This window comes from Hoplias malabaricus, chromosome 2 (genome assembly GCF_029633855.1).
Source record: "Hoplias malabaricus isolate fHopMal1 chromosome 2, fHopMal1.hap1, whole genome shotgun sequence".
NCBI classification, from domain to species: domain Eukaryota; kingdom Metazoa; phylum Chordata; class Actinopteri; order Characiformes; family Erythrinidae; genus Hoplias; species Hoplias malabaricus.
Window position 1 is genome coordinate 17,007,882 of NC_089801.1, and position 27,189 is coordinate 17,035,070.

At 42.8% G+C, this 27,189-nt stretch overlaps 2 protein-coding genes across 3 annotated transcripts; both read right to left on the reverse strand.

Annotated features, from left to right (window-relative positions):
* Positions 1-11,613: 11,613 nt before the first annotated feature.
* On the reverse strand, positions 11,614-18,409 carry LOC136687644 (zona pellucida sperm-binding protein 3-like). 2 transcript variants are annotated; one of them, XM_066662154.1, is made up of 8 exons: positions 17,841-18,409; positions 16,955-17,070; positions 16,792-16,874; positions 16,240-16,417; positions 15,267-15,330; positions 14,766-14,851; positions 13,876-13,979; positions 11,614-11,805 (listed from the first exon to the last, which is right to left on the reverse strand). In XM_066662154.1, exons 1-8 carry the CDS (start codon positions 18,102-18,104, stop codon positions 11,753-11,755), a joined length of 948 nt encoding a protein of 315 aa, XP_066518251.1. In that variant the 5' UTR covers positions 18,105-18,409; the 3' UTR covers positions 11,614-11,752. The 2 variants fall into 2 exon arrangements, with proteins under 2 accessions (XP_066518251.1, XP_066518250.1); XM_066662153.1 differs by having other exon boundaries at positions 11,635-11,805; positions 15,267-15,381; positions 17,841-18,393.
* A 1,528-nt stretch (positions 18,410-19,937) lies between these two features.
* Positions 19,938-26,737, reverse strand: LOC136687191 (uncharacterized). Its single transcript, XM_066661488.1, has 11 exons — positions 26,253-26,737; positions 25,316-25,431; positions 24,908-25,011; positions 24,540-24,711; positions 23,899-24,016; positions 23,475-23,560; positions 23,128-23,399; positions 22,705-22,875; positions 22,536-22,616; positions 21,961-22,035; positions 19,938-20,497 (listed from the first exon to the last, which is right to left on the reverse strand). Exons 1-11 carry the CDS (start codon positions 26,562-26,564, stop codon positions 19,992-19,994), a joined length of 2,013 nt encoding a protein of 670 aa, XP_066517585.1. The 5' UTR covers positions 26,565-26,737; the 3' UTR covers positions 19,938-19,991.
* Positions 26,738-27,189: the final 452 nt, after the last annotated feature.

A 27,189-nucleotide genomic window follows, 5' to 3' on the forward strand; every position in this document is an offset into this window, starting at 1 on the left:
AAACCAAAGGATCGCTGATTCGCTCATTTAGCTGTCAATCAAAAAAGGATTCAGCCTCAGACAGATCATCCAATCATCATGCAGAAGCTGAGCGTCCGGGCCAGCCAAGGCCAGCCCACTGCCCCATAGACCCCCAGAGATGTTGAGCGTCCGATGGGCGGGACAAAGCCCAGCATTCATCCAATGGCTCGTCTCGTTTCACTGCACTTCGCTATTGAACTCTGAGGATGCTCAGCGTCCGCACTGTTTAAAGCACCATGAGAATGATTGAGAGGAAAGCCACGTCTTTACCAGTGATAAGAAGCTGATTCTGAACAAAAGTTGAGCGTGTTGTAGTGCATATTTATTCAATGACATGTACACCCAAGAGTATATATTTGATCACTTATTTTTTGACATTTTGAGCTTCCCTTGCAGTCTTAGAGCAATTGCATCTGATACATATATATATACACATATACAGGAGCTGTAAGATATAGTGTATCTTAGCTATGACTGAGATATCAGGCTGTGGAAAATTGAACAAAATAAAGAAGTCTGGACAGGCTTGGACTCCAGGTCCCATCATTTTCCCTCCCACACACAGCTTCAGGAAACAGTCATGATAAAGCCCGTCCAGGACAAGGGCCCCTTAATTGAGCAGATAAACATAGTTTCTCAAACAAGGGATCACCAAAATGGAGAGCCTGTGCCCTTTTAGTCATTCTCCTACTTCCTGGTTGGCTCACCCTTTATATGCACCAAGGCAACCTCACTGCAGACACCCAGAGGATGGCAAGAGGAAATGCAATTAATCATACTGAGAAACCTAGAGTGGTTACAATGTAATGACATTGTGCAGTTACTCATAATACAGTGTGTGTTCATATGTGAGTCATTTAGACACAGCAGCAGCAACACAGTGGGTCTCTGTGGTGGAGGAATTTGTTCCAAAAAGGAGAGTAACTTCAGCTGTGTGGAGGTGAATGTATTGTAGAATATAAGGTTGTCTAAGCACTAAGTTTGTGGTATCAGTGCCAGAAAAATTAGCACATGCTTTAATTAAATTGAGATAATCTTATTGCTATGGGCTAATGTCCAGCAGCAACAGTAACTCCAGCAAATTCAAACAGCTGCTGCCAGAGTGCTCACTAAGATCAGAACATTTGATCAAATGAGTCCAGTCTTATCAGTTGAATTCTGTATTGATTATAGAGAATTCTTGTATTAATGTTTAAAGCGCTGCATGGTTTTGCCCCTGAATACCTGCGAGAACTCATCACACACTATGAACCACCAAGATTACTCAGATCTCAGGGGGCCGGACTCTTACTAGTCCCCAGAATTCATAAGACTTCAGTGGGAGGAAAGATTTCTCCTAAAAAGCCCCTCAGCTCTGGAACAAACTTCCAGCTACTGTTTGGGACACAGACACAGTCACTGTGTTTAAGTCTAGGCTCAAAACCCACTTTTTCAGTTCAGCTTTTGGCAACTAACCTCTTCTTTAGTTTAAGGTTGTTGTTTGAGGAACTCAGGGACATGGGGAATCATGGTAATATCGGATGTGCTGTGCTCTCGATTTCTCGTTTGAGGATGTTGGAGTGGATAGATGTCTTTGTCTGAGGATGCTCTAATGTCTGTGTTCCTTCAGGTTTTCCTCCTTGCAGTCTGTTACAGTCAGATCTGTCACTTCACTAATGAAAATATTCACACACGCTGTTCTACTGCACTCAACCAAACTCAGTCCTTCTCTTTACTGTTTTCCTGCTGATACTATTCATTTATATCACTAGTTTGATCAGAGGAGTACGGTCCCCTGAGAGTCTTGGTTCCTCCCAAGTTTCTTCCTTCAACCTTGAGGAATGGGGTCCAGAGCCTACCTGGAATCACTGGCTGCTAGGTGAGAACACACCATGGAGTGGGCGCCTTTCTTTGCAGGGCGACACAAATTCACGCTTTAACTCGCACACTCACACCTACGGACACTTGAGTCACCAATCCACCTACCAATGTGTGTTTGTGGACCATGGAAGGAAACAAGAAGCACATGAATGAAACCCACGCAGACCCAGGGGGAACACACCAAACTCCTCACGGTCAGTCTCACGGAGCGGGACTTGAACCCACAACCCCAGGACTCAGGAGCTGTGACAGTGGCATTACCCGCAGTGCCACCATACTATTCCCAAAAAAATCATCCTGTGCTAATTTTAATTTTAAATACATTGTGATATTTTTCAGATTTCCATCTCAATATTTGACCTTGTGGTTTCTGTGTTTCTTTTTTAAATGAACAAAACATTTGTCAGTAAATTAGTGCTATAGGTTTCCACCATTTTAGGATTTCCTGAAATATAGCTTTAGATTTTGAAACCCGTGACTGCAGCCACTCTGTCTCTCCTCTCAGTTACAGTTGCATTCTTGTCTGATTTGATGGATACAGACACATCTCTTTTACACCTTAGAGCTTAATTAACTCTTAATGTAAACACTTAATCTGTGCTTATGAACACTGTTTTAAACCAAAACCTTTTATATATCTGTGAAATTAACAACTACCATTGATTGTGGTACCACACCCAATATAACCACACATACACTGTCCCTCTTTCACACAGATTCTCTCTCTTACACACACACACACACACACACACACGTGTAATCAGATTTGTACAATGAAAATCTTTGAAGTTGTCTTAAGAGTGGACACTAGGCTAGCAGTTTGAAAGTGGTGCCCAACGTGGGGCCTGAACACATCTCCCTGAGATTAAGTCTCATGCTCTACCGAATGAGCTTTCTGGGCCTCCATCTCTGCAGGACCAGAGGATTTACCCAAGGTAATGCTTCATTCTCCACCACCTCCTGAGGATGACAAGTCATTCCAGTTATGTGAGCATCTCCAAACCATGGAGGAAAGACTCAGAAGCCTAGGGGTCAAGATACAAGAAACTCCAAGCTTCTCCACTGATATCTCAGCACTGAAAGAGGCCATGAGGATCATAAGTCAAGATGGAGCAGGGCATCCAAGCCATAGAGCAGTGACTAACTTAAAAACTACAAAAACAGAATAAAAAGCTGAAGGTGGTAATTGATAATTAATTGATACAATTTGCCAAAGAACACACCAACTGGCCTAAAGAGAAATGGAGAAACATATTGTGGACTGATGAAAGTAAAATTGTTCTTTTTGGGTCCAAGGGCCGCAGACAGTTCGTCAGACGACCCCCAAACTCTGAATTCAAGCCACAGTACACTCTGAAGACAGTGAAGCATGGTGGTGCAAGCATCATGATATGGGCATGTTTCTCTTACTATGGTGCTGGGCCTATTTACCGCATACCAGGGACCATGGACCAGTTTGCATATATCAGAATACTTGAACAGGTCATGTTGCCTTACGCTGAAGAGGAAATGCCCTTGAAATGGGTGTTTTAACAAGACAACGACCCTAAACACACTAGTAAATGAGCAAAATCTTGGTTCCAGTCCAACAAAATTGAGGTTATGGAGTGGCCAGCCCAATCCCCGTCCTTAATCCGATAGAAAACTTGTGGGGTGATATCAAAGATGCAGTTGCTGAGGCAAAACCAAGAAATGCAAATGAATTGTGGGATGTAGTCAAAGCATTCTGGGCTGGAATACCAGGTGACAGGTGCCAGACGTTGGTTGACTCTATGCAACTGAAGCAGTTCTAAAAAACTGTGTTTATTCAAGTAAATATTAGGTTAGTGATTCACAGGAATGCTAAATCCTAAAAAAAAGAGTACATATTTTGAGTTAGTAAAGACAAATGCAGATACTGCTATTTTTTTGAACAGCCCAATGTTCATTTTTTGGTGTTTTTGGTTTTCTGTAAAGTAGTTAAAAATTATATACATTTCTCTTAATGTTTTGATTTGGAAAACAGTATGCAATGTTCCCAATGCATGGAAATAAAAAAACTACTATTAAGATTTTGTGCTTAACTAATATTTTTAAACACACTGCTATTATTTTGAACACAACTACAATGTAAACATTTATTATTTATTTATGTGTATTGCAGTTTGCTAATGCTATGCTAATTCCATGTGAATATTATGCTTTAGTGCTATTGCTACTATAGGTGCTATTATTTGTTATGCTATTGATAGGACTACTTGCCATTGGTTTTGGCTCAGTTGTCTTTTTTATGCAGAAGGAGATATTACTAAGGAGTTGGGCCTTAGACCTCCTTGTATCCTACTTTAACTTCAAGCTTCCACACCTTTAGCTGCTAACACCTGCTTCTTTCTGCTCTCCACCATAAGCATGTAACTGCTATGTAGCCTACGGACCCCAACCATAATCTATATTTAAGCGCTCTCTTGTTGACAGTTTAATTGTTTGAGGATTGTTTGCATTGGCTGTTGCATTGTGTGGGTGGGGTTATGAAAATTACTTTTTGTTCGTGTTCGGTATATTTCCTATGTAATAGACATGTATTATTGTGCATTTCTCTGCCTCAGAAGGTTACTATAAGTCACTTCACTTACCTCTTGGTTGCTTCATACTCTACAACTACAGTTCATGCTCTGCAATACACAATCCACACAATACCAGATGATACCCTCCCTCACAAGAAAATATTTTTAGGCGTCTGAATCACAGACACTAGGCTAGAGGTTATAGATGAATACTGATAAACAAACAAATAAAGAAAGAGTTCAATGCAGTGAATAGTTCTGTTTTCAAGAAAATATTCGTACCCCAGTCGATCTAAGCAAAATCTTTTGTAGTAAATATTTTACCTTTCAAACTAAAGAGGGCAGTCCATAATTGTTTTCAGTCCTCTCTCGGGAGACTTTTAATGGCACTGTTCTACTGTTCGACCATATTCTACTGGTCTGTAGAATATAATTTTTAAAGACCAGAGTTAGTGTGTGGTCTCCTTTCAGAGCGGATGGATCTGAGGTGAAGCCAAATAGAGTTCTGCCAGTTGGAATTACCTTCAGAGGTACCTTAAGAGGGTTATATATTTAGGATTTTCAAGGAAATAACTACAATTAAACACATAGCAAAATGGCACATTTGTATTTGTGTTATTAGTTTTATGGAGGACACAGTCGACAGGAGGTGAAAGTAAACAGAAGGGGTGAATGTTGAATGATTAAAGCAGTGCAGGTATTCCTCTGCCCCCTGCCGCCCTCCTGCCCTATGTTACACCTCGTTTGAAATTTAAAATCTGACCACAATAATTAATCAGGGTCATTACAGTCAACAGGACGGTGGTAAACAGATGTAAACAACAGCTTTATAAGTGTCAGCTTTTCACAAACACTCACCACCACCCTCCCACCTTTCACCACTGCTGCTCTTACTGCCCCCTGCAGGACTCCAGAGTCTAGTGCGAGTGGTACACATCAGCAAAAACTGAAATGACTATTTATACTGAAATGTTTCATTGACAAAACTTAATTGACACATTCTGGAGTTCTGAGGATGTGAAAACAAGTGTTTAATTAATAAAAAAAATATGTACACATTATTCAGCATTTGATTTATTAATAAAGTTTAATTTATTATTTTATGGACAATAATCAAAGTGACTATCACCACTGTAACCGTGCGGACTGTTCACTGTTTTTCCTCAGAGCAGGATAAAGACACAACGTACAGATCTACGAGGAGGGGGTTAAATGGTCAGGTCCCTGGGGTCAGTCCTTCATTTACAGACACTACTCTGTGATTTTATGTCCGTCAGGATCGGCCGTGTCCCTCGTCCCACAGAGAAAATCACAGACTCAATAATTACCTCCTGTTTCTCACTGAACTCACAGCTCTGGTCATTTTACTCCTGTCCAGAGTCACATGTCCGGGACTGTCCGGGAGACATCGCCTCACAGTGGAATAAAGATGCTGACCTCTGAAACACTAAATCCGTGCCCCAGGAGATGGGAGAGAGTAACAAACTGTCATGGTTCTGTAGTTTTGAGCAGTCAGTGTGATCAAAGCCTGAAATGATATAAACATCCAGATTCACAGAACACACAGCACACGGGACTCTCACTCGTCCTGCAGCGATGATCATGTCCCTCACTGAGACCTGGACAATGCTTCATTACAGAAACAAACCCCTCTGGGGTCACCACCCGACCCGGAGGAAGACCCCAGCGCTCAGAGTGTGGATTGTGTCACAGCCCTGTCTCTCCTCCAGAGTTACAGCATCTAAACTGACCTCTGCATCCTCCACCTGCTCCACAGAGCCTTCCTCCACATTCTATCCCTCCCTCTTTCCCTCCTCCACATTCTGTCCCAGAGCGGTCTCTCCACCTGCTCTAGTCCCTTCCTCAGGGTCTTCACTCTGCACTGGTTTCAGGTCAAAGACAAAGCTTCTCTCTAAAGAGGAAGCACACACAGGTTTATTCAGTGTTTTTCTGTGGGTCTCTGTGTACATCGTTGTGTTTGTGATGGTGTCTGATGCTGATCCACTGTGGAAAGTTAAACACACACTAAATAAACTGGTTTGTTTTTCCGGATGAACCTGAACGCTGGATTGTTCCAGGAGCTACATCTGGAAACAGCTGAGAGACAGAAACAGCAGTGAGACAGGTCCAGCTGCAGCCGGGGGAGGGTCTGATCACTGGACATAAGGGTTACTGATGAGGAACTGAGGAATTACAGGGAGACGAGGGACCTCAGGGTTTCATCATGTCTTTAAACAACTGAGAGTTTGATTCTGAAGATTTATACCGATACGATTAATGTTTTAATCTGATAAACACTTTAAATCTCTTCAGGAAAAAGAATTACTCACCTCCCTTCTTCAGTGCAACTAACATTTCCTCAGCTGCTTTACTTTCCTTCCTCTTTTCCTGTGACACATTACTGCCCCCCCCCACCCAAAAAAACAGGAAAATGATCTGGCTGTGTTTTTCCCCTGTGGCTGTGCTCTGAATGACACAAAAACACACAGAGCATTGTCCTGTTTTCCTTGTGATTTACTTTTTTTTTTTTCAAATCAGAAAGTGGAAAATGGGGTGTATCCTGTTTTCAACAACCAAGAAACTTTGTCCTCGGAGAAGCTTCTCACAGGAGACATCAGCCAATAGGATTCACGGGCAGATACAGCCCTTACCCCATGCCTAGAATGCCCAAAACATACTCTCGCATGGGCATGAGCCAAGGGAAATGTTCTTGCCGTGTGAATACATGAATCATTTTATTGCACCCGAGAGTACTTCTGACCGTGGGAGGGTTGTTTCTCACAAGCAGTGGTTTTACAGATGCCTGATTTTTTTTAATTGGTTTGTTTTTATGGCATAGAAACACTTTCATACAACTCTAGAACAGATGTGGTATGTGTGAATACATTTATACCAGAGGTTTTATCCACCCCAAGACTTTCTTCACTGCGTCCTGATTCCTGGGACACTGCAGTAATCCTCTGTCCTCATTGAACACACAGTCCACAGTGAGTGTGTTCTCTCTGTTTACATTTCTGCTGCTGTCTTTGAGAGTGATGTTGGGGTTGAACGTGTGATGGAGCACCACGAGAACCGCAGGCTTGGTGCCTACAGCGAAGAATAAAACACACAGACAGATGTTCATCAGCAGCACAGCTGCCAGGAGAGAATCAACTAAAATCATCTGGAGCAGAAACAGATCCTCTTTAACACACATATATATAAAGACAGTGGCATAAAAGGGTAAATAAACAGATGTTCTAGATGTTTCAGGGACTGGGGCTGGAACATGAGCAGGTATTTAGTGACAGACACAGGGTTTTTTAGAGTAAGATCTCTCCTAAAGAAGCAGGGAGGCAGGGCAGTTGTTGGTAAACGAGGGCAGTGTGAGCTCTTCTTGTCGGGACCCTGCAGTGTCCTCAGTTTAAAGTGTAGAAGTTGTTTAATCAGATAAAGTCCCGTCCCAAACAGAGCCCTGTGCCCTGCCGTCCTCCTCCAAGTCTGTCCCAAAACCTACTGAGCTGTTGACTTGGAGAGCATTTTACGTCACAGTGAGCGCACTCCCGACACGTGGGCTGTCCCAGTGCTTAGACACATTAAATACACTGCCTACTGAGATACCTTAATCTGGCCGAATTTTAAGGCGATATCAAACCATTCCTCAGTCTCTAAGGCAATCCCATGATGCTCTGTAAGCACATCTCCCGTATATTTCACTCTTCTTCAGGAACAACAATAATTAAAAGAGCAATAAAACATGACGAGCAGAATCCATAGCTTTGACAGAAAGAGAGTGAGAATAAGCTGCCACACAATTGCTGTCTAACTGCTGCGTCTAAATGACCAGCCTCATGAGGACAGATGACCGTTAGAGCACCTCTGACTTAAACAGCTACCTACAGAGTCACTGCCTACTCAGGGAGCTCAGTGGGGTTTGAGACAGGTTTTCTGGGACTTATCGGAGGTAAGACACATTCGGGTACGTAATTACTGCATGTTTATGAAGGAATGGACAAGTTGTTAAAGTTGACACAGAAACATTTATTATTAACTAATGGAGTCCTAATGGCGCCCCCTGGTGGCACGGAGACCCTAATAAATAGCAGTGACTGAACAGACTGATCACAGAACTGAGTACCTGATAAACTGTGAAGCCTCTGCAGCACTTCTCCAATATCAGCTTGACGAGAAATCACACAGAAGAGCAAAATAAAATCACAGTCCTCCACAGTAAACACCTCCTCCACATCAAAGGAATTCTGCTGCAGTCGTGTTATGAATTCCAGATGAGAGTTCAGTGTGTGTCCCCCCTCCACAGAGCAGTAGAATTTAACTTTCTCTACAACAGAACAAAACAAGAGAAAACAATGCCCTGTGATGAAAAGGAGCTCTGTCCAGTGTGTGTTCAGTGTCTACGCCCCATACATTTGTCGTCGGCCTGAACACACTGCCACACTGAACAAGATGAAGCACTTACAGAAAATGAATGAATGATTATTTAATTCACACAGAGCCTCTCACTAGAAACTGTAGTAATATTTCTTTTAACTTTTTTGCTACTATTAAAAGAATAAATTCCTTCCCGTCGTCTGCTCGACTGGATCCTGAGTGAACACTGCTGTGTGGAAAGATGTAGCTGACGGTGGAGGGGTCAGTAACTCAGACTGGGTAAAAGAGTTGGGGATAAATGAGTGGAGAGAGCAGTGGGAGACAGAGGAGGACGTTAACAGAGGGTTACACCTCTTTTCAGATGCTCCACTTCTCCCTTCAGCCGTTTACGTTCCACTTTCTGAAAAACAATAACGCAGTCAGTAAATCCTGATTATTCTGTTTCAGTAGAATTCAGTTCAGTTTGTTTAAAGAGAACTGAAGTCCAGTGTTTTCTGTGGTCAGTGTCTAAAGCCTGTTCTGGGGTCAGTGGGGTTTAACAGTGGTCAGTCCTGTAAGTGTCCAGTGTTGTAGTGTAGGGTACGAGAGCAGCAGATAAATCACTCACCGGGTCATCTGCAGGAGGAGGAGGAGGAGGAGCGATGGTGTGGAGGAAAGAAAAGAAAAGAGAGAATGATGAACTGTAACAGTTTCACTGATATTAGAATAAAACAGAACTGTCTTCATTATAAAATACAGCAGAACTTACTCCACTGTGCTGTGTACAGTTAACGTGTCAGAAAATATAAAATCTAAAATAGTTATAAAATAATTTATCTCAGTAAATAAAGAGTGAGTGTGTGTTGTGATGTAGAGAGGTGTGTTCTCTGTGTGTGACCAGAGGGTCTTTTACACACAGCTGAGCTGTAAACAGTGAGTTGATCAGAGCTCTGTGTTGGACACTGTTCTGTTCTCAGCTCCAGATCAGTGTCAGACAGGTCACAGTCACAGCTCACCTTTGGAAGACTTTAGGCTGAAAAGTGTCCTTAACATCGCCATTATACAGTTTGGACTGAATCTGGTGTTTCTGAGGAACCTTGGGAGGTCGCTGACGTTGAAACGCTGTCATACACACGACGCACACTTGGGTTTCTTCAGGAAACTGAGAAGGAAACAGAAACATCTCAACAGTCACTTCATCTGAACGTATCAGCAGACGGAGTGAAGAATGACCATCAACAAGGAGACCCACATTTCACTGAGATGTGATCATTTGACTTTACATTTCCAGTTAGATACAGAGAGTCTAATCAGTGACACTGCAGATGGTCTTTTTACCCCCCTGCCCTGCTCACTGAAGGAAGATTGTCTGCTGGATTCTCCTGTGGTTCACACCAGCTGCTCTACTGCTGCCAGCCTCTGACCCCTCGACCTTACCCACAATCCTCAGTTATATCATCATCATCAACTTTTTTTATTTTCCACTTTATCCATTTCAGTGTCGCGGTGCATCAGTTCCACTGTAGCAATGACCAGGATTAGCTTCCAAATCTATTATAATTATTACTTCCCCAGACTGATACAACTACCATATGGTCCACTTCTTCTCTAGTTTTCTCAAATTTATATTTTATTCTTTACCATTGCTCCTCCGTTCCTTTAAATTATTTTTATTATTTCTTATATCATATGCTCCAATAGCTTAATCTGCGTTTTCATGTTCTGTAAATGGTACTATCCTCTCTATTGAGAAGTCTGTTGTGCTCGTTGGTTACTACTGGCTACTAAATATCTTTAGGAATTAATAAAGTATTCATCTCTTATTAATATAATTACTATTTATTGTTGTATTGTGGTTCTTACATCCATGACTGTTACATCAGTACTTCACTAAACTGTAGCTTAATGACAGACTAAAGGACTGTTCACACTGAATCTGATTTTTTATTTTTGCCTCTTCTTCTGGTGTTACTGGTGACGTACTCAGATGCGAAATCACATACCGCTCTGAAATAACTGATCATTTGTAGTTCCAAACATATTTAGGGTGATGTTTAATCACTTTTTGTCCCTCCACGGCGTTATACCCCTCTTCTACAGCGTCGATCACAAAGTGGCCGTCAATAGCTACTTTCCTCTCTGATGAGAATAAACCAGGGAGAGTTTTATTTTCTTTAATCGCCCCAGTTTATTTTTCAGAATGTTGATGGTTTTTAAGCTTGTGTTCCACTAAGAACAGGACAGAGCTGCTCTGTAACCATGACAACAGCGCTCTTACTTTAACGTATCCGTAAAAACCTATTCACAGAGAATCGAATCTATACGGACGAGAAAGACGTACGTCCTGTTTTGAAAACAAACGCATACATTAACGGTGTCCCTCACACAGAGTCTGAAACTGACGGACTGCGACTCTGAGTCAGATTCAGAATTAGAACCTGTTCTGTTTTCTGCGTTTTACTAAATTTAAACCTCTGACAGATCGAGACTCTCCTACTCACCTCAGGTCTTTGTCATACTCCAACTCTTTCACTTTCACTTTCACTCTGCTCTCACCGCGCTCTACACCGCCCCCTTCAGCTCACTGCGGGGAACAGAACAGAGCACTGTTCAGGCTGTTACTCACGAGGGAGGTGAATGTGTAAGAGCTGCTGTGTCAGACTCACCTTCACCTCCAGGCTCCACAGGTACAGACTGCAGCTCATTTACTCCTGTGTTTACACTTCACTTTACCACGATGCGCTGTGTGTGGGCTTTATTCTACACCACATTCAATAACATTACTGTAAACAACACTGTAAACAAGGTGCAGTGAGAGAGAGAGAGCCCTAAATCCACTCCTAAAGCAGCACAGCAACAAAGATCAGGGTCAGCACAGAGACACGCACACAATCTGAGAACACACATCCATCCAAAACAATAAGAACACACAAACACTCCTCCTGAGGGGTCAGTTTAACTCTTTATTGTGGGGATAATGTTTACTGTGGAATCATCAGTGGACCCAGAGTGACCACAGCCAAGCGGTCCGAGTCTGAGGGAGAAACACAGAGTTAAAACACAAGCGTGTTTACGTATTTACAAAGATCAAACACCAAGGAACAGTCCAAAACCTATTCAGTATAGAACCCTGAACCCTCAAAGAGCATTTTGCATTGAAGGGTTCTTCAGACGGATGGAGAATGTGCTACAGATGGTTCCATAGAGCACCTTTTAGAAAACGGTTCTTCTACTGCTACGATGTCAAGCTTGTTACAGAGGAACCGTTTCTGGTGCCATACACAGTGGTGCACAAAGTAGAGATATGTTCAGACACGTTACAGTTTTATTCAGAAATAAACCAAAAGGAACGTCATAATGTAGTGAAGTAAAAAGTAAGATTGTTGACTTTGAAATGTAGTGAGTTAAAGTAAAAAATCACCCAAAATGGAAATACTTGAGTAAAGTAGAGATACACAAAAAAAGTACTTTAGTACAGTAACTATTTTACATTTACTTCATTACTGCCCCCCTCTGGACGTACAGAACCAGCACATTCTCCATCAGTCTAAAGGGTTCTCTGCTTCATGAAGGGGTTCCTCAATCATGCAAAAGGTTCTTCAAGTGTTCAGGGTTCTACAGACATTCTACAGACGTCCTTGTAGCACCACAATTGTCTACATTTTCTGTTTATATTCAGGCGCTACATTTTCTGCACTTAAGTTTTGTGGTAGGTTTGTGACATTGTTTTATACAAAATCAGAATCTTAACTCACTGTTGTTTACAAAATAAACAAATGTTTACAGATTTTTTTAAGCTTTTACTGAAGGTTAGAAACCATCACATACTAAAATAATTTAAGGGTTTATTTTGTTGCAGAATTGTTGAAATGTATTACATATTTTTCCACTGTTTGTCAAATTGAGAAAAACCTCATCGTAAAAATCCCCTGAAACATCATGGTGTTATTTTAGGGCCATACTCGCCCTAGTTCAGATCCTCTGTTAACACCAGGTCAAACAGTGTGTTTATTTATAAACTGAGGTTAATAAGTAATAATAAAGTTTATATGGAACATGCCCTGGTTTAGAACATGTGCTATGTTCCACTTGGGGAACTTTTTGGTTTTTGGGTGAAAAAAAACATAAAACTTTTAACTTGCAAACAAAATATTCAGCTCTGACGTTTGTGCTCCATGTCTTTTGCGCGTGAGCTTTGAGTTCTGCGCTCAAGTTCTCTCAGCTCCGTGCACCTGATCCCTGAGTTTTGCAAGCAGTGTTGGCACCAACCTCTCACGTGGGTGGGTTTTCTCAGGGGTGCCTTCCCATTGGCTAATGAATTTTTAAGTGACAACTCAGTGTCCAAGGTATTCTGGACTGCGCATGCGTACTCCATGTTACAGCTCAGCAGTGGAGAGACAGTGGGGATTTTACATAAACACGAACACTCTGTGATTTACTGTTTTAAAACGCTGAAATACCTGCGAAGTCCAACGATATCAATGTAGATATTGAGATAGTTTCGTCTAAAAAAAAAAAAATAAATAAATAAATTTTACTGTGAAAACAAACCTGTTTGTCTCTCGTACTGATCTGAGGTAAAGGCACAGTGATGTCTGTTTACTCAGGATACAACTGAATTATAATTTCTGTTTATTTGTAAGATATTTTTATACGAGTGCTTGAGCTCCTGCTCAGAATCCCGTTTACTAACGTACTGAACCTATTCAACAACAGCTGTTATGATTTAAACGCTCAGATTTTATTTTGATGATCAGAGTTACTCTGTTTTTAACAAATTTCATGTGCATTGTGTGTTTAAGGAAAAAAGGTCTATATGTTTAAACATTAGGAAAGGAGAGGTTCTATGAGAGCTCTTCAGCAACGTTCATACGAGTGATACTCGGCACATGCGGAGTCCCAAAGTCAAATAACACACGCTTGCTGCAGTTGAGTCGAGCACGCGCAGAACTCAGAGCTCACGCGCAAAAGTCATGGAGCACAAACGTCAGAGCTGGATATTTTGTTTGCAAGTTTTATGTTTGAGATGATTTTTTTGTGCAATCTTTTTGGCACAAATTTGATTCCATAGACTATCACTTTAATGGTCAGTATAGAGACGTACCTCCATCAGCGCTGACTTTAACCCCTCGACCAGGTCCACGGTCATCTTCACACACAGAGTCACAGCAGCCACACACTGCGTGATTACCATCCACACTGCGCCATCTACACACACGCACGCACACACACACACACACACTTATTCTCTCCAAGTCAAAGCTGGGAAATTAAACCCAATATCACACATGACCTCAAACATCAACACATGAACTGGACCAATCAGAAACAGTAAAGCATTTATGAGCTGTGACATCAGAACCACAAATAAGAGCTTTCCACTGGACTCTACTCTCTGATTGGTCCCTGGTTGGTTTCCCACAGCTCCCCCCTGAAAAGTATCTGGTGTCGTCTCTAACCCTGTCTCTAAGTGGAACAGTAGGCTTTGGAAACCACAACAACGGCGGCGGTAACGTTAAGCGGTGTTTACTCATGGTGTAATGGGGTGTTGTTGTTGCTGTTTGGGACTGAATACAGCTCCGTCAACAGTTCAGACAGATCAGTAGAGTTTGTTCCTTTCTTGTTGCAGCGTCCAGCTCTCGCTGGATTCTTTTGTCAGCCACCGATCCAAGGAGCTTTGAACCTCTTCAAAAGACCACAGCGTAATTTTACGAGCTGCCGTCGTGAGTCGGATAAAAACAAACGTGATCTCTGCTGCAGCTGGAGATTTTACAGATGGAGAGTTGGTGCTGGTCGTCTGCGTTGCGTGGCGTAAAGTGACAACTCTCTCTGGACAATCAGCGCTCTGCAAGGTTTACACGCCATGGTTTAGTCCCTACTCGACTCGCTCTGAACCACGAGAGAACAGCAACTAAACAAGAACCCGCTTCCAGAACCAGGACCTGATTCACCTGGTGGAGGAGGAGAATAGACAAGGAGAATGGGGGTTCTTACCCGTGTTCAGTGAAAGTGCAGGCTTTATTCACTGAGCTTTCTCCTTCATCCACAACCACTGCCCTCAGGAGACAGGAGACATAGACCTGCAGGACACAGACGCGTCTGAGAGTGTTTGAGACTGTGCTACAGGGATTTTACATCACGTCATGTTTAAAACAGGGAACACAGGTTCTGTCTGTAGTGTTTTATTGAGGTTCTAGATCAGTAAGCCCCAAAAGCTTAAGAGCTTCATTTAAAACAGGGTATGCAAGGGTTCTCCAGGCGTATTGATCTAGAACATCAGAAACATGAATCCACTAGACCTTATGGCAGCAGAGTCTTTACAACAACACCAACTATAATCAGTGTCTATATCTGAGGGTACATCCCCCTCCCTCCCCCTCCCTGTGTGTTCCCTCATTCTCATTCACTCTCCATCTTGTTCTCTGTCTGTGTTCTCTCTCTCTCTCTCTGGTCTGGTCTAAGCCCATCTGTCCCCACTCTGCTCCCGGCTCTGACCGTGCTGTGACAGTCTCTGAGCGGTCGGATGTTTATCTGTAGCTCCAGGAGACGGTCCACTGTTCTGGGCATAAAACACAGGCCGAGGTCATGTGATCTGGGGTCAGCAGGACACCTGCAGGACACAGTGAATTACACACCACAAAAAACACTTACACCACTGTCAGGTGTGAACGTCTGAGATCAGGTTTAAAAACAGATTCAGATTAAAATTAATAGTGTGAATGTTGTGCAGACGTTGGCCACTAGATGGCAGAGGAGAGGAGGGCTACTCCTGTTTTAACGAGGAGTTTTGATTTAATTTAAAGGAACACTAGGTAAGATCTGGTGTTTCTGCCCTTGGGCTCCCCCTACAGTCTTAAAAATGATGGTTCTACAAGGGTCCTTTAGTAAAGAAAAATGGTTCTATATAGAACCCTGAAAACTTGATCATTTTGCATAATTAAATGGTTCTTTGCTTCGTGACAGTGTTCTTCAGATCGATGGAGAAATGTGATGTAGATGGTTCTATACAGCATCTTTTAGAAGATGGTTCTGTAGAGCACCAAAACGGTTCCTCTATGGTAACAAGAAACAAGATTGTCATCATAACACTAGAGGAACACTATACAGAACCATTTCCAATAATAAAGAACCCTTATAGAACCATAATTTTTAAGCAGGTACAGTTAAAGTGCACTGTCTTGAAATCAAGGTGGGTGGTTTCCAAATGCTACATAGTGCAGTTTCTGCAGTGCTTAACCCGGTTGAGGCTCTATTTCCTGTTACACCTCAGTGGAGCATCACAGTGATTTAGGACCTGGAACTGTACATTAAAAAATGACCTAGTGTTACTTTAAATAACTAAAGGCTTCTTTACTTGTTGTCCTCACCCTCCTAGTGTTTGGGACACTGTGTGATGGGGAGGACGGCTAACGGGGGAAACTGGAGATGGTGAATGACTGGGTGATTGTTTCTAGCTGCAGTCACTGACCCGTGGTTGTGTATGAGCGTTGTGTGTCTGGGAGTGTGTGTGTCCGTCTCCTGAGTCAACACACAGTTGTCCACATAGAGTTTTAGAGGAGTGTCTTCAGCGCTCAGGACAGACGCTCTCAGATTTAGAACCTCACCCACGTGGAACTCAGTGGAACGTCTCTCAGAGAACCAGTTGTCTGCAGAACACACACAGAACCAGAACTCAACAGGAGGCAAGTCTAACGCAGGCCAAGTGCAGTCAAAGAATATTTTAAACACAAGTTCCTAATTTAATACACTGATTACTGTAAGAACACTGGTTCCAACAGGGTTCTAGCAGTACATTTAGGTTCAGTCAAGCAGCGTAACTTCACATGGTTTGTTCTAAAACCTCATACGTCTTAATAAACACAGAGACGAACAGCATCTCAGTGGGAGTCAGAGCAGAGGACAGTGTTGTGTGAATGGAAGCAGACGTCCTACTCTAAAAGCCCCTCACAGAAAGTGAGGACAGTAGACGGTGGAGGAAGGTGTCCACGTGATGTGTTATGCATGTGTTTTTAGCACCCACCGGTCATGAGCTGCAGGGAGAACTGTGGAACGGCGTGCTGGTGTTTGGGCTCCATCTGAGCACTGGAGCTGACCAGGTGAGTCCTGTGTGGAGCAGAAGAACCAAGGGATTAGAGACTGAGGAGCTGCAGGATCAGGTTCTAAACTCACACAACCAAACCCACCTCTGATATCGGCACTGGATGGGGATCCTGAACCCAGCGAATCTAACGATACCAAGAGGGTTCTCCACAGGCAAGAACAGCAGAACGTTCTCATACACGAAACTATCACCTTCCATCTGTAGACAGACAGGAGAGAGAGGGAGCATAGAACTATACTTCCATCACCACAGACCAGCAGTGCACAACCTGTAATCCCTGCCTCTTCAGGAGGGGGCGTCAGATCATCACACACAGGTTCCTGACCGCGTGGTAAGGAGTTGACTCCAGAGTCTTTAATCACTGCACTGACCGCGAGCTGGGGCTCGATTCTGATTGGTCAGTTTGAAGCTGGGAGGCACATATGTGATATGATTGGTTACTGAGAGCTGTTTATTTAATTTGAATATTATAACTGACAACAAATGAAAACCCCAATTTCTCCAGCGCTGACCCTGGAGTAGTAGGAAGAGGCCCTATTACAGCGCAGTGGAACATCACAGTGAATTGGAAGCTGTAATTTTAAGGTAAAAATATAACCTAATGTTGCTTTAAATCACCTTCTATTCAGTGTTTTACAGGCTGCTCTACTCAGTTTGGACCAGAACCAGGCTCAGCGTTCAATTCAGCTCGAGTTTAACTGAAGAGACTCACATTTCTGTGAATGGACCACAGCTAACATTAATGTCTCTGATTCAGCTAAAGATAATTAGATAAAATTAAGAGGGTTCAGAGTCAATACAAAGTGCCAAAAACACATTAAACAACAACCTAATCTTCTTTAAACTGAAACAGTAAACATATCCCACACATTGCACAGGAAAGTGTCCATTCCACCTTAAACTGAGGAGCAGGTATGGTCGGAAAACAAGTTTTTAAGATGGAACAGCTTGTTTGTTTGTTTACTGACCCTCAGCGTGGAGCCGCACTCGTGCAGTGGCACCTCCAGCACGTGCTCAGTCTCGCGCTCCAGCCCCGAGGCGCAGGTGCCGAGCCACACCTGAGCCGCGCGCGCACTTTCCCAGCGCAACGACACCACCATCGCGTGCTCGGTGCAGCGCACGTGCACGGACGGAGCCCCTGAGACAACAGAAGGAGGCATCGGCATCATCATCATCATAATCATCATCTTCATCATCGCAATCATCTTCATGGTTAAATTTTCCATCTTCATCAGGGAGAGCGGCCACTCCACCTGTCTGCGGCTCCGTAGCTCACGCTCTCTCCTTTAAAACCTACAGAGCATGCGTAATGAGGGAGGAGCCCAAAGCGTCACGTCATTCTTCCCAAGAGCCAATTAAAAAAAAAAATTCAAACTTTCTGCTGCAGCTTCTTCAGAGAGTAGTTCCGTATTATAATGCGTTATAAACAATCTCCAAATAACGAAGAGACTCGTCCAATTAAACGTATCCGATCCTTACTGAAACTAGCAAACGTCTCCCAGATGGTGGTGGAGCAGTTGTTCTGATCTGGTGATGCCCCAGCCATGTCCCAAGCCTAGAGTCCGGGAGAGCGCAGCCCCCCTCTCACACCCAGGGCTGTGGAGTGTCCCTCAGAAGGAATATGGCCCATATCTGGCCTTGAATGACGTGTTGACTATATATGAGACTGACTCCCTCGACTCAGCCACAGCTCCTCCAAGCGTCTCTGAGAGCAAGGAGACAGCGCACCACTGTGGTCAAAGCTGGAGGTCCACTGGTGTTCTGCACAGCATTTTCTGGGCAGACCCACGGTGAATAAACAGAATTTTAGACACAGTGCCACATTTTAGCACTTTTCCATTCACAGTCAGATTTAGTATTTATTCCTTCATTAGGTTCTTTTGTTATTCTTTATAAATAAGATTAGTAAATAATTGTAATCCAGCACAGTGTCAACATTATCATTTAATCATTATCATGCGTTCTGTGAATGTAAAATCTGTTTGAGGAGATTATAAATGAGTTTATCCTGTACAGGACAGTAATCTGAGTGGTCCGATAGTGGACCAGCAGTGGTCTACAGCCTGTTTACGCCAGCGGACCGATATATGCTCGCTGTAAAAATCAGCAGTGCTGTTTCACTTGTGTCAGAGGAAGCCTATGCTCCTCCCTAACCCAGTGTTTAAAAACAGCTGGTGTCATATTATGAGAATGTTTTTTCCTCTCCATCTCATCTTTTTAAACATGTTTTAGAATGGCATTAAATACAGTTTTTCATAAGAGTCCTCAGGGCTTATGACACTTCCATAAGTTTTGAACATGGCTCAAATTAATAAAACATCAACTGAGAGGTTAGTTTATAGAAAACCACTTGGGGGTTTCTCTATTACTCAACAATCTTACAAAGAATACCCCTGAAACTGGGTTAAATGCTGATTTCACTGTAGAGTTAACCCAGTAAACAAGGAACGTCCCTGGATGTTCAAAATAGGTCTAAAAGTAGTCTGTCCATCAAGGACATATTTTAAATGTCAATGGACATCCAAAATCCATCTTAATAAGTTAGTTAAGTGGTGACCAATCAATAACATTAGTGGACATCCAAAATGCGTTTTATACAAGTAATTTATTCCAGGACCAATTAATAACGTCAATGGACGTCCAAAAGTCGTCTTTTCAATGTCTGTTTGGAAATATTTTCAACTTTCATTTTCAACCTTAAGAGAACGTTGATTAGACGGCAGTCATTACGTTATTTCAATGTTGAATCAACGGCTAAATGTTTACTGGGAACCATGTTAAATTCATCAAATGGATTTAGAATATATTCTGGAAATAACACTGAAGCCTTCAGGGTGGAGAAGTTAAGTGGTTCTGATCATTTTCCATAGTTTTTAAATGATACACACACTAAATTTCTCATTTTGATTTGCTAAATTGAATAAAAAATTACAAAATAAATGTAACAAATAAAAAAAGGAGCCTCCACTTAAAGATCCCTTTAAACACTGGAGTGAAAACCCTCCTGATGCTAATATGCTAGCCCAGGAGATAAAGAGCCCACCGCTGATACAGTTTGGAATGTTTATTTCTCAAACCAAATGTCCACATCATTTCAGAACAGTGTTTTCCAGAAATGATCATGTTTTTTCCACAGAGTCTGTGAACCCTAGCTGTGTAGCATTTAGCAATGAACTTCTGGACAGATTTCCTGTGTTAGCAGCTAGGTAAGTGGTTAGCTCCTCTGCATTAGTAGACATTTCTTCTACAGTAGCCACTAGCTCCTCCATGTTAGTAGCTAGCTCCTCCAATTTAGCATCTGGTACTGCTGTGTTAGTGGCTAGCTCGTCCATTTTAGTGTCTGGTACTGCTGTGTTAGCGGCTAGCTCCTCCATTTTAGCGTCTGGTACTGCTGTGTTAGCGGCTAGCTCCTCCATTTTAGCGTCTGGTACTGCTGTGTTCATGGCAAGCTCCTCAGTGTTCATGGCAAGTTCCTCAGTGTTCATGGCAAGTTCCTCAGTGTTCATGGCAAGTTCCTCAGTGTTCATGGCAAGTTCCTGTTTTTCTGTGGTGGGGCTGATCTCAGGAGAAGCAGTAGATGCATTTCTCTCAGGAGGACTCACAGCAGGGATGAAAAAAATATATTCTTGGAAAAAAGAAGAGTTAAATGCAATAAAATACAAGCCATACAGAATAAGATCCATGTGAACGTAATGCAAGTGTCACTTGATGAAAGCATATGATGTTTTGGGCATTCATGTAGCACTTTACTTGATAACATAGATGTGGCTTTATCTCCTGAGATTTGCCTAAGATTCCTGTTTGGTTGTGGGAACATTCTGGGATTAGCCTCATAGCACTAATGAAGCATTAAACCAGAAACCTTCAGGCACTAAAAGGTGTTTGATGAAGACATGGCTTGAAGCTTTAAGGCCCAGTTGCACTTTTTGTCAGTGAATATTCACATGCAAAATTTCATTCATTTCTATGAGATTGGCAGCAATAGGCAAATTTTGCATAGGTGACTTCTGGGTAAATTAAGTTCAACTTGGGGTGAAATTTGACCTGCAAATTTGCTTCCCTCAATTTGTTAAGTGTGACACACACATGACACTTTGCCATTTCTGGGTCCAATCGTGCCAAAGGTCCCTTGCCATACATGTGTGTGTTGACACCGTTTGAATAAAGCTGAATGTCTCAATTGTCAAATTGGTGCTAGTCATGCATTTTATTTATTATATATCAGAGGTTATTGCTCTAAGACTGCAAGGGAAGCTCAGCTTCCCCTAAAATGTCAAAAAAGTGATCAAATATATACTGTGTACATGTCATTGAATAAATATGCACTACAACGCGCTCAACTTTTGTTCAGAATCAGCTTCTTATCACTGGTAAAGACGCGACTTTCCTCTCAATCATTCCCGCAGCTTCACAGTGCTTTAAACAGTGTGGACAAGTTCAATAGCAATGCAGCGAAACAAGACGAGTCATTGGATAAATGCTGGGCTTTGTCCCGCCCATCGGACGCTCAGCGTCTCTGGGGCAGTGGGCTGGCCTCGGCAGGCCCGGACGCTCAGCTTCTGCATGATGATTGGATGATCTGTCTGAGGCTGAATCCCTTTTTGATTGACACCAAAATTGGCTTAAAGATCAGAGGGAGCATTAAATTTTCATTCTGTTCTGAGTTGAACCGGAGAATTTCTGAATCCTCTTAGCAGCATTTTCTTCGTAAAAACAACTAGCGACAAATCGAGCTTCCATTTCTGGTGGGGTTTTTTGTACCTGCTTGTGTTTGGAGACTGACTTTTATCACTCTGACTTCTATCACAGTTTCTGTCCAGCAGGTGCAAAATTCAAATTCAGAAGGTTTTGTGTCCAAAATACAAACCTACACCTAAACAGCAGTGTCAGTTTTATAATAGTCTCTTGACTCTATACACAGTAATATTTGCCAGTGTTTAGAACTGTGCTGTTCCTCTGTGAAACTGCCAAAACAAAATGGAGTATTGTTTACACTGCTGATCTCTGTCCCTGAATTTAGCCACACCCAATTATGCAAGGCGATGTGAAATGCAGACAGTGTGACCAGACTTTTAGCCACAGGTTTACCTCCAACTGTGGAGGGCAGTGTTTCCCACAGCGGGAGAGGAGCTTCAGGGGCAGGGGTTCCATCAACAGCAGAGTCTGTGGCAAGATTCAGAGTTAATTTTCAGTTTAGATGACCTGGTAAAGCTCAAGAAATATCTACAGTGAGAACAGATGAAGTGATTGCATCAATGAAAATGTTCAATACACAACTTTATATTAAAAACCTACTAATTTCTTTATCAGCAAAATGGCCTCATTTCCAGGGCAGGTCCGAACCTTTTGGGGACAGGAACTGTTCTAATGGCACTTGGTTGTAAACTGGGATTGGTTTCTTCAACACTGTTTGGGTTGGATTGTGTTAGCTGAGCCAATTAAAAAAAAAAAAAAGTTTTTCCCCACATCCAGGAGATCTATTGGGGGGATTAATAGCATTACACAATGCTGCTGACTTCAGGAGGTTCTTAAGCTCTTGCTGCTCAGCACAATAAATGGAAAAAGAACTGAAGCTAGTCTCTGGTGCCGGCCCAAGAACGGCCCGACGTGGCCCTGGGAACCACTGGGTGCTGTAGTGGAAGAGAGGCCAAAGTTTGCTGTACCTTCTGCTGCTAAAGGCTGCCGTCTCCACAAAGCTTTAAAGACTTTTTCCTCATCTGGGATCGTCACCTCATTCTCCAGATCTGAAGAAAGAGACATACCCACCCTCATCATTTTAAATCAGGACAAAGATAAATAAATAAAATAAAAACAATTCAGTCCTTTACAGACCGGTTTCATCCAGGTCTCCGTTCTTCCACAGACTGTGGTGGGGAACGGGTTTCTTTCCTCGGAAGGGAGGAAAATAAATGCCCTCGCTGACTCTAGGGGGCGCCACTTTGTCATGTTTATTTGTTCTGGTGAACACAGACAAGGGTCCTATACTGGTCTCCTGCTCCAGCGCTGGAAAATAAATAAATCAGATGTAATTAATCTAGTGCTTATGAAAACGAACGTTGTGTAAATGTGGTCACACTGGAAAGAGGTGTAGTGTAAACACACATTTAGACCTAGTGCAACAACAGAAGTGAGGTTATACTCAAAACATCTGGTGTACATTTTAAAAAAGGAACCATCTTTACTTCCCTACAGAACCTTAAACCCAAAACCCCTGAAACAGTGTTCTTCAAACAGGGTTCTGTGTCTCTAACTCACCTGCAGAGACACTCCCTTCCTTCAGAGAACCCCGGGTTCTCCTCCAAGGTGCAGCAGGATCCTGTAGGGTTCTTATGTAGGAGGCTCCACTTTTTCTGCTGCGAGAGGAGTTGGCCTGTTTAGGCGAACGGAACTGGCTCCGTTTCCCTGGATAGCGCTTGGGTTCTGGATATTTAAGAGCAGTCTGTGCCCAGCCAAGTGAATCTGACTCCACCGGGATCTGGTACGGACAGCTGCTGCAGGTCCAGTCATCGCCATCTACTGACCTCCAGCTAGCACACAACGTACTGCTGTTATTCACTGGAAACTGACACCATCACAACCACATAATAAAATACCAGGCTGACCTTCTGTCAGTGTAGGAGCAGGCTTTGCTCATGGTCTCACTCACATGATCCAGGGGGTAAGCTTTTAAAGAGCAGGTGATGTAGATCTGTCAGAAAGATGCATCCCATAATTATCAACATCAACAAAATGTTATTCTAATGCAGTTTGCTCCCTCTTCTTTTCCCTCAAAGTTATATAGACTCTGCCTTTAATAAAACAATGCACATGAGCCCTTTTCTTCAGAAAGCTACCCCAGCTGAAACACTTATAACTTCAGTGTGAATGGGTGGGGCCTAACTGACTTCACTGAAACTTTGACAGACAAACGGCTGTGTTTTTGCAGCTTTGTGTGTACACACGGTCCGGAGAGAAACTTGAAGTATAAAGTTTACCATGATATTGACCCTTTAAGTTACACCTGGCCTTTCCAGGAGTCGTCTGTACCTGAGGGGCTTCCACCTGTGGGAATATGAAGGCGCTCAGCTGGAGCCTCAGTTTTTCCGGACTCTCTCGTTGCAGGAAACGGGAGTTTGACCGGGTCAGAGGAGCGTCCACAAAACACCTAAAAAAAAAAAACCACAAAGAGCAAAACAAACAAGTTTAGTGTTAGACGGCTAAGGTCACTAACTAACACTACAATGGAATAGTCACCTAAATAGCACCTGCAAATGTGCTTAAAACCTTCAGAATCTGAATAAACATGTTCTGTCTTCATTCAGACGTGTGCACAGTTTGAGAGATGTTTAAGTGGATGCTTTTAACAGGGATGGTCTACAGGGGGCGCACTGCCACCCCCCAACACTGGTCGACTGATGTTCACAAAAGCCATTTGGTTGACTATTGACTTCCAGTGTTTGTTAGCAACAATAGCCTCTGAGCCTCAGTTCTGAACTGAAGTATGGTTCCATTAACACTATTACATGTCATTTTTATTAATATTATATTCAAAAAAGGCCTAACATTAACTGCCACAACCAACTGTTTCATAGTTGCCTTTCACAGAAAACAAAAGCACAGTTTTCATATAAAACAGAAACAAACAGGTGCAGGGTCAGTAAGAGAGACACTAAAGGAATGACGCTCACCCGTTATCTATGAACTCGTATCTAGGCTCTGAATCAGTCTCCGGTGTCGTCGTGGCAACGCAGTGGTCAATGAAGATGCGCAGATCTTTCCGAGGTGCGTAAACAGACGCCTCGATATTTATATCATCCCCCAGGAAATAGACGGCAGACCCTCGCTCCCAGCGCCAGTCGCCTGCAGCCGACAGAACACACTCAGCTCTTTACAAACCTCATCGCACCTTTCAGTTCTGGTCTTTAAGTGGTAAGTGCTCTTTAATGATTGTCCAACCTAGCAACAGTAACTAAGGAGGAACTCGTATGTGGGCAGAACCTGGACACACATGAATAGGACATTACAGTGTGTGTGTGTGTGTGTGTTAGAGACTCACGGGTCATGAGCCTGAGGCTGAAGTGCAGGGACCGCAGCACTGATACAGTGCTGTTGTGGGGGATCCAGGTGGGCAGAACCGGGTCACTGCCTACATCAAACGTCCTGGAAATAAGTAGATTTTACAAGGAGACAACAGTAAAAAACATGAATAAAAAAAATCTACAAGAAAATTATAAAAACAAATGAAACATTGTATGTGTTAACAGTTTGTGTGACGTATTAAACACGACCTTAGCGCCAACTTCTGGGCCAAAAAAACAAAAAAAAAAAAAATAAAAAATAAAAAAAAAACTGCATATCAGAAGGAATCTACTGAAAATAACTGAATTTAAAATATTCTACTTAAGTGTTTATTTTTAAGTGAAATCCAGTGACGCTTTTGTTTCCTCTCCTTCACCAGAGTTACCTTCTAAAATGACACTCCACAGGGATGACCGCACTCTCCATTCGAACCAGGGCATCCGGAGAAGCCATCATAGAGTAGGTGAGGACATTAGTGTAGATGAGAGCATCGTCAGTCACCTGCACAAACAAACTGTTTACAATGAAGGCTTACTTTTAACACAATTCAGACACATCTCTGCGTTTAAAAGCCATTAAAGTTTAAATGCTGCTGCAGCCACAGTATCGCTTCATCAGAAAAAAAAAAAAAAAAAAACACACTCATCCACTAAGAAAACACCCTAAAATAAATAAATAAAAATAAATCCTCCCAAGTTTCCAGCATTATGCCATTTACACTAACACCATTTACACTGTGAACCTAATAACACCATGAGGTTTATAACACACACACAGCCATTTACATCATGCATGCAGTACAGGGATTAAAGAAAGAAATGTTTTCTGACTGAAGCTTGTTTTTGACAGGTTCCTATAGGTTTTTAGGAGTCAACACAGGTGTGTTCAAAGGAGGACGGATACACTGTAAAACTACAAGACATTACGTAGTTAAACAGCTGGACACACGTCACCAAATTAACACCGTTACAGCCTTTACTGCAGCTTTATTCTAATTGTCCATTCCACCTTAAATAATGCAGCAGTTGAGTACTGTGCTGTTTGAGTGATTTAAGGTGGAAAGTAGCCCAAAATACAGACCACACCAAGTACGAAAAAATAAATAAATGTAAAAACATTTATAAAACAAATGTCTGCACAAAGGAAACAAAAATGACCCTCGACAATGTACAAAACAGAACAGATCCAAAAACACAAACACTTCAGTGAAACAGCCCTGAGGTACTTTCTCCCCAGTAAATATCAGAATGAACGCCTTGGGTCAGTTATGGGGCGGACTGAGACTAAAGGAGAGAGAGAGAGAGTGTGTGTGTGTTGGTTACCCAGTGCTGTGTGCCACAGCTGGTGAGATCCGATTCGATGATAAATTCCTCGTCAGAAGCCGAGGTCACTCCACAGAACTCAGACTGACCCTGACCCCCCAGTCTGAGGTCCCCGGGGTCAACAGAGACTCCCAGACCAAACAGATCCGCCCTCACACGGACCTCCATGTGATCGGAACTGCAGTTCACAGACACGGTTCTGACACGCACACTGGTTCTGCTGGGTTCCTTCTGCTCAAAACGGGGTCCTTCTCTCCCTACACCAACCTTAAAAAGCAGCAGAACCACCAGCAGGACACACACCTTCACCATCCCACTGATACACTCCTACACACACGGCCAGAACTAATGACCCAAACACAAACCAGAACCAAGTTCAGTCCACTCACACAATCGGCCAGAACTAATGACCCAAACACACACCAGAACCAAGTTCAGCTCAGAGAAACAGATAGAAGCTCAGGCCACTGCCTTTATCTCCAGCTTCACCACAGTCCTCCATTCAGCCTCAGCACAGGTGAAGACAATCTGAGACCACGCCCCCACACACACACACACACACAGAGAGAGAGAGAGAGAGATCGATCCCAATCAGGATGAGGGGTTTACAGAGGATGAATGAATGAATGAATGAGATATTTACAGTGGGCCAGTGATTCCTCACAGTGAGCCTTTTTTAAATCCCTTATCCTTTTCCATGGGTTTAAACATTCACAGAGTGGGCAGACCCTGCTCTCAGGAGCGACCCCACTGTCCTTCAGTGTGTGTAGACTGACCCTGGGGTGGACGTGTTTTTATTAGCGCCATCTGCTGGACACTGCTTTAAAACTCCAGACTCCAGTGGGATATGAGCCTCCAGTTCACTTCTGAGTGTGTTGTAGTTAATAAAAAAAACTCTGGGAGGAACCCAGCACACGTCAGTTATAGTTTGATTTAT

Excerpts from the sequence above, each read along its gene's own strand:
- LOC136687644 (XM_066662153.1), bottom strand. The coding sequence starts at position 18,104 with ATGAAGATGGAAAATTTAACCATGAAGATGATTGCGATGATGAAGATG. Across the intron at positions 16,875-16,954 it reads ATCCAGTGCCGATATCAGAG|GACTCACCTGGTCAGCTCCA; the intron begins GTGGGTTTGGTT and ends TGCTCCACACAG. Across the intron at positions 15,382-16,239 it reads ACGCTCATACACAACCACGG|GTGTCCTGCTGACCCCAGAT; the intron begins GTCAGTGACTGC and ends TGTGTCCTGCAG.
- LOC136687191 (XM_066661488.1), bottom strand. The coding sequence starts at position 26,564 with ATGGTGAAGGTGTGTGTCCTGCTGGTGGTTCTGCTGCTTTTTAAGGTT. Across the intron at positions 24,017-24,539 it reads TACGAGTTCATAGATAACGG|GTGTTTTGTGGACGCTCCTC; the intron begins GTGAGCGTCATT and ends TTTTTTTTTTAG. Across the intron at positions 22,036-22,535 it reads GCAGCCTTTAGCAGCAGAAG|ACTCTGCTGTTGATGGAACC; the intron begins GTACAGCAAACT and ends ATCTTGCCACAG.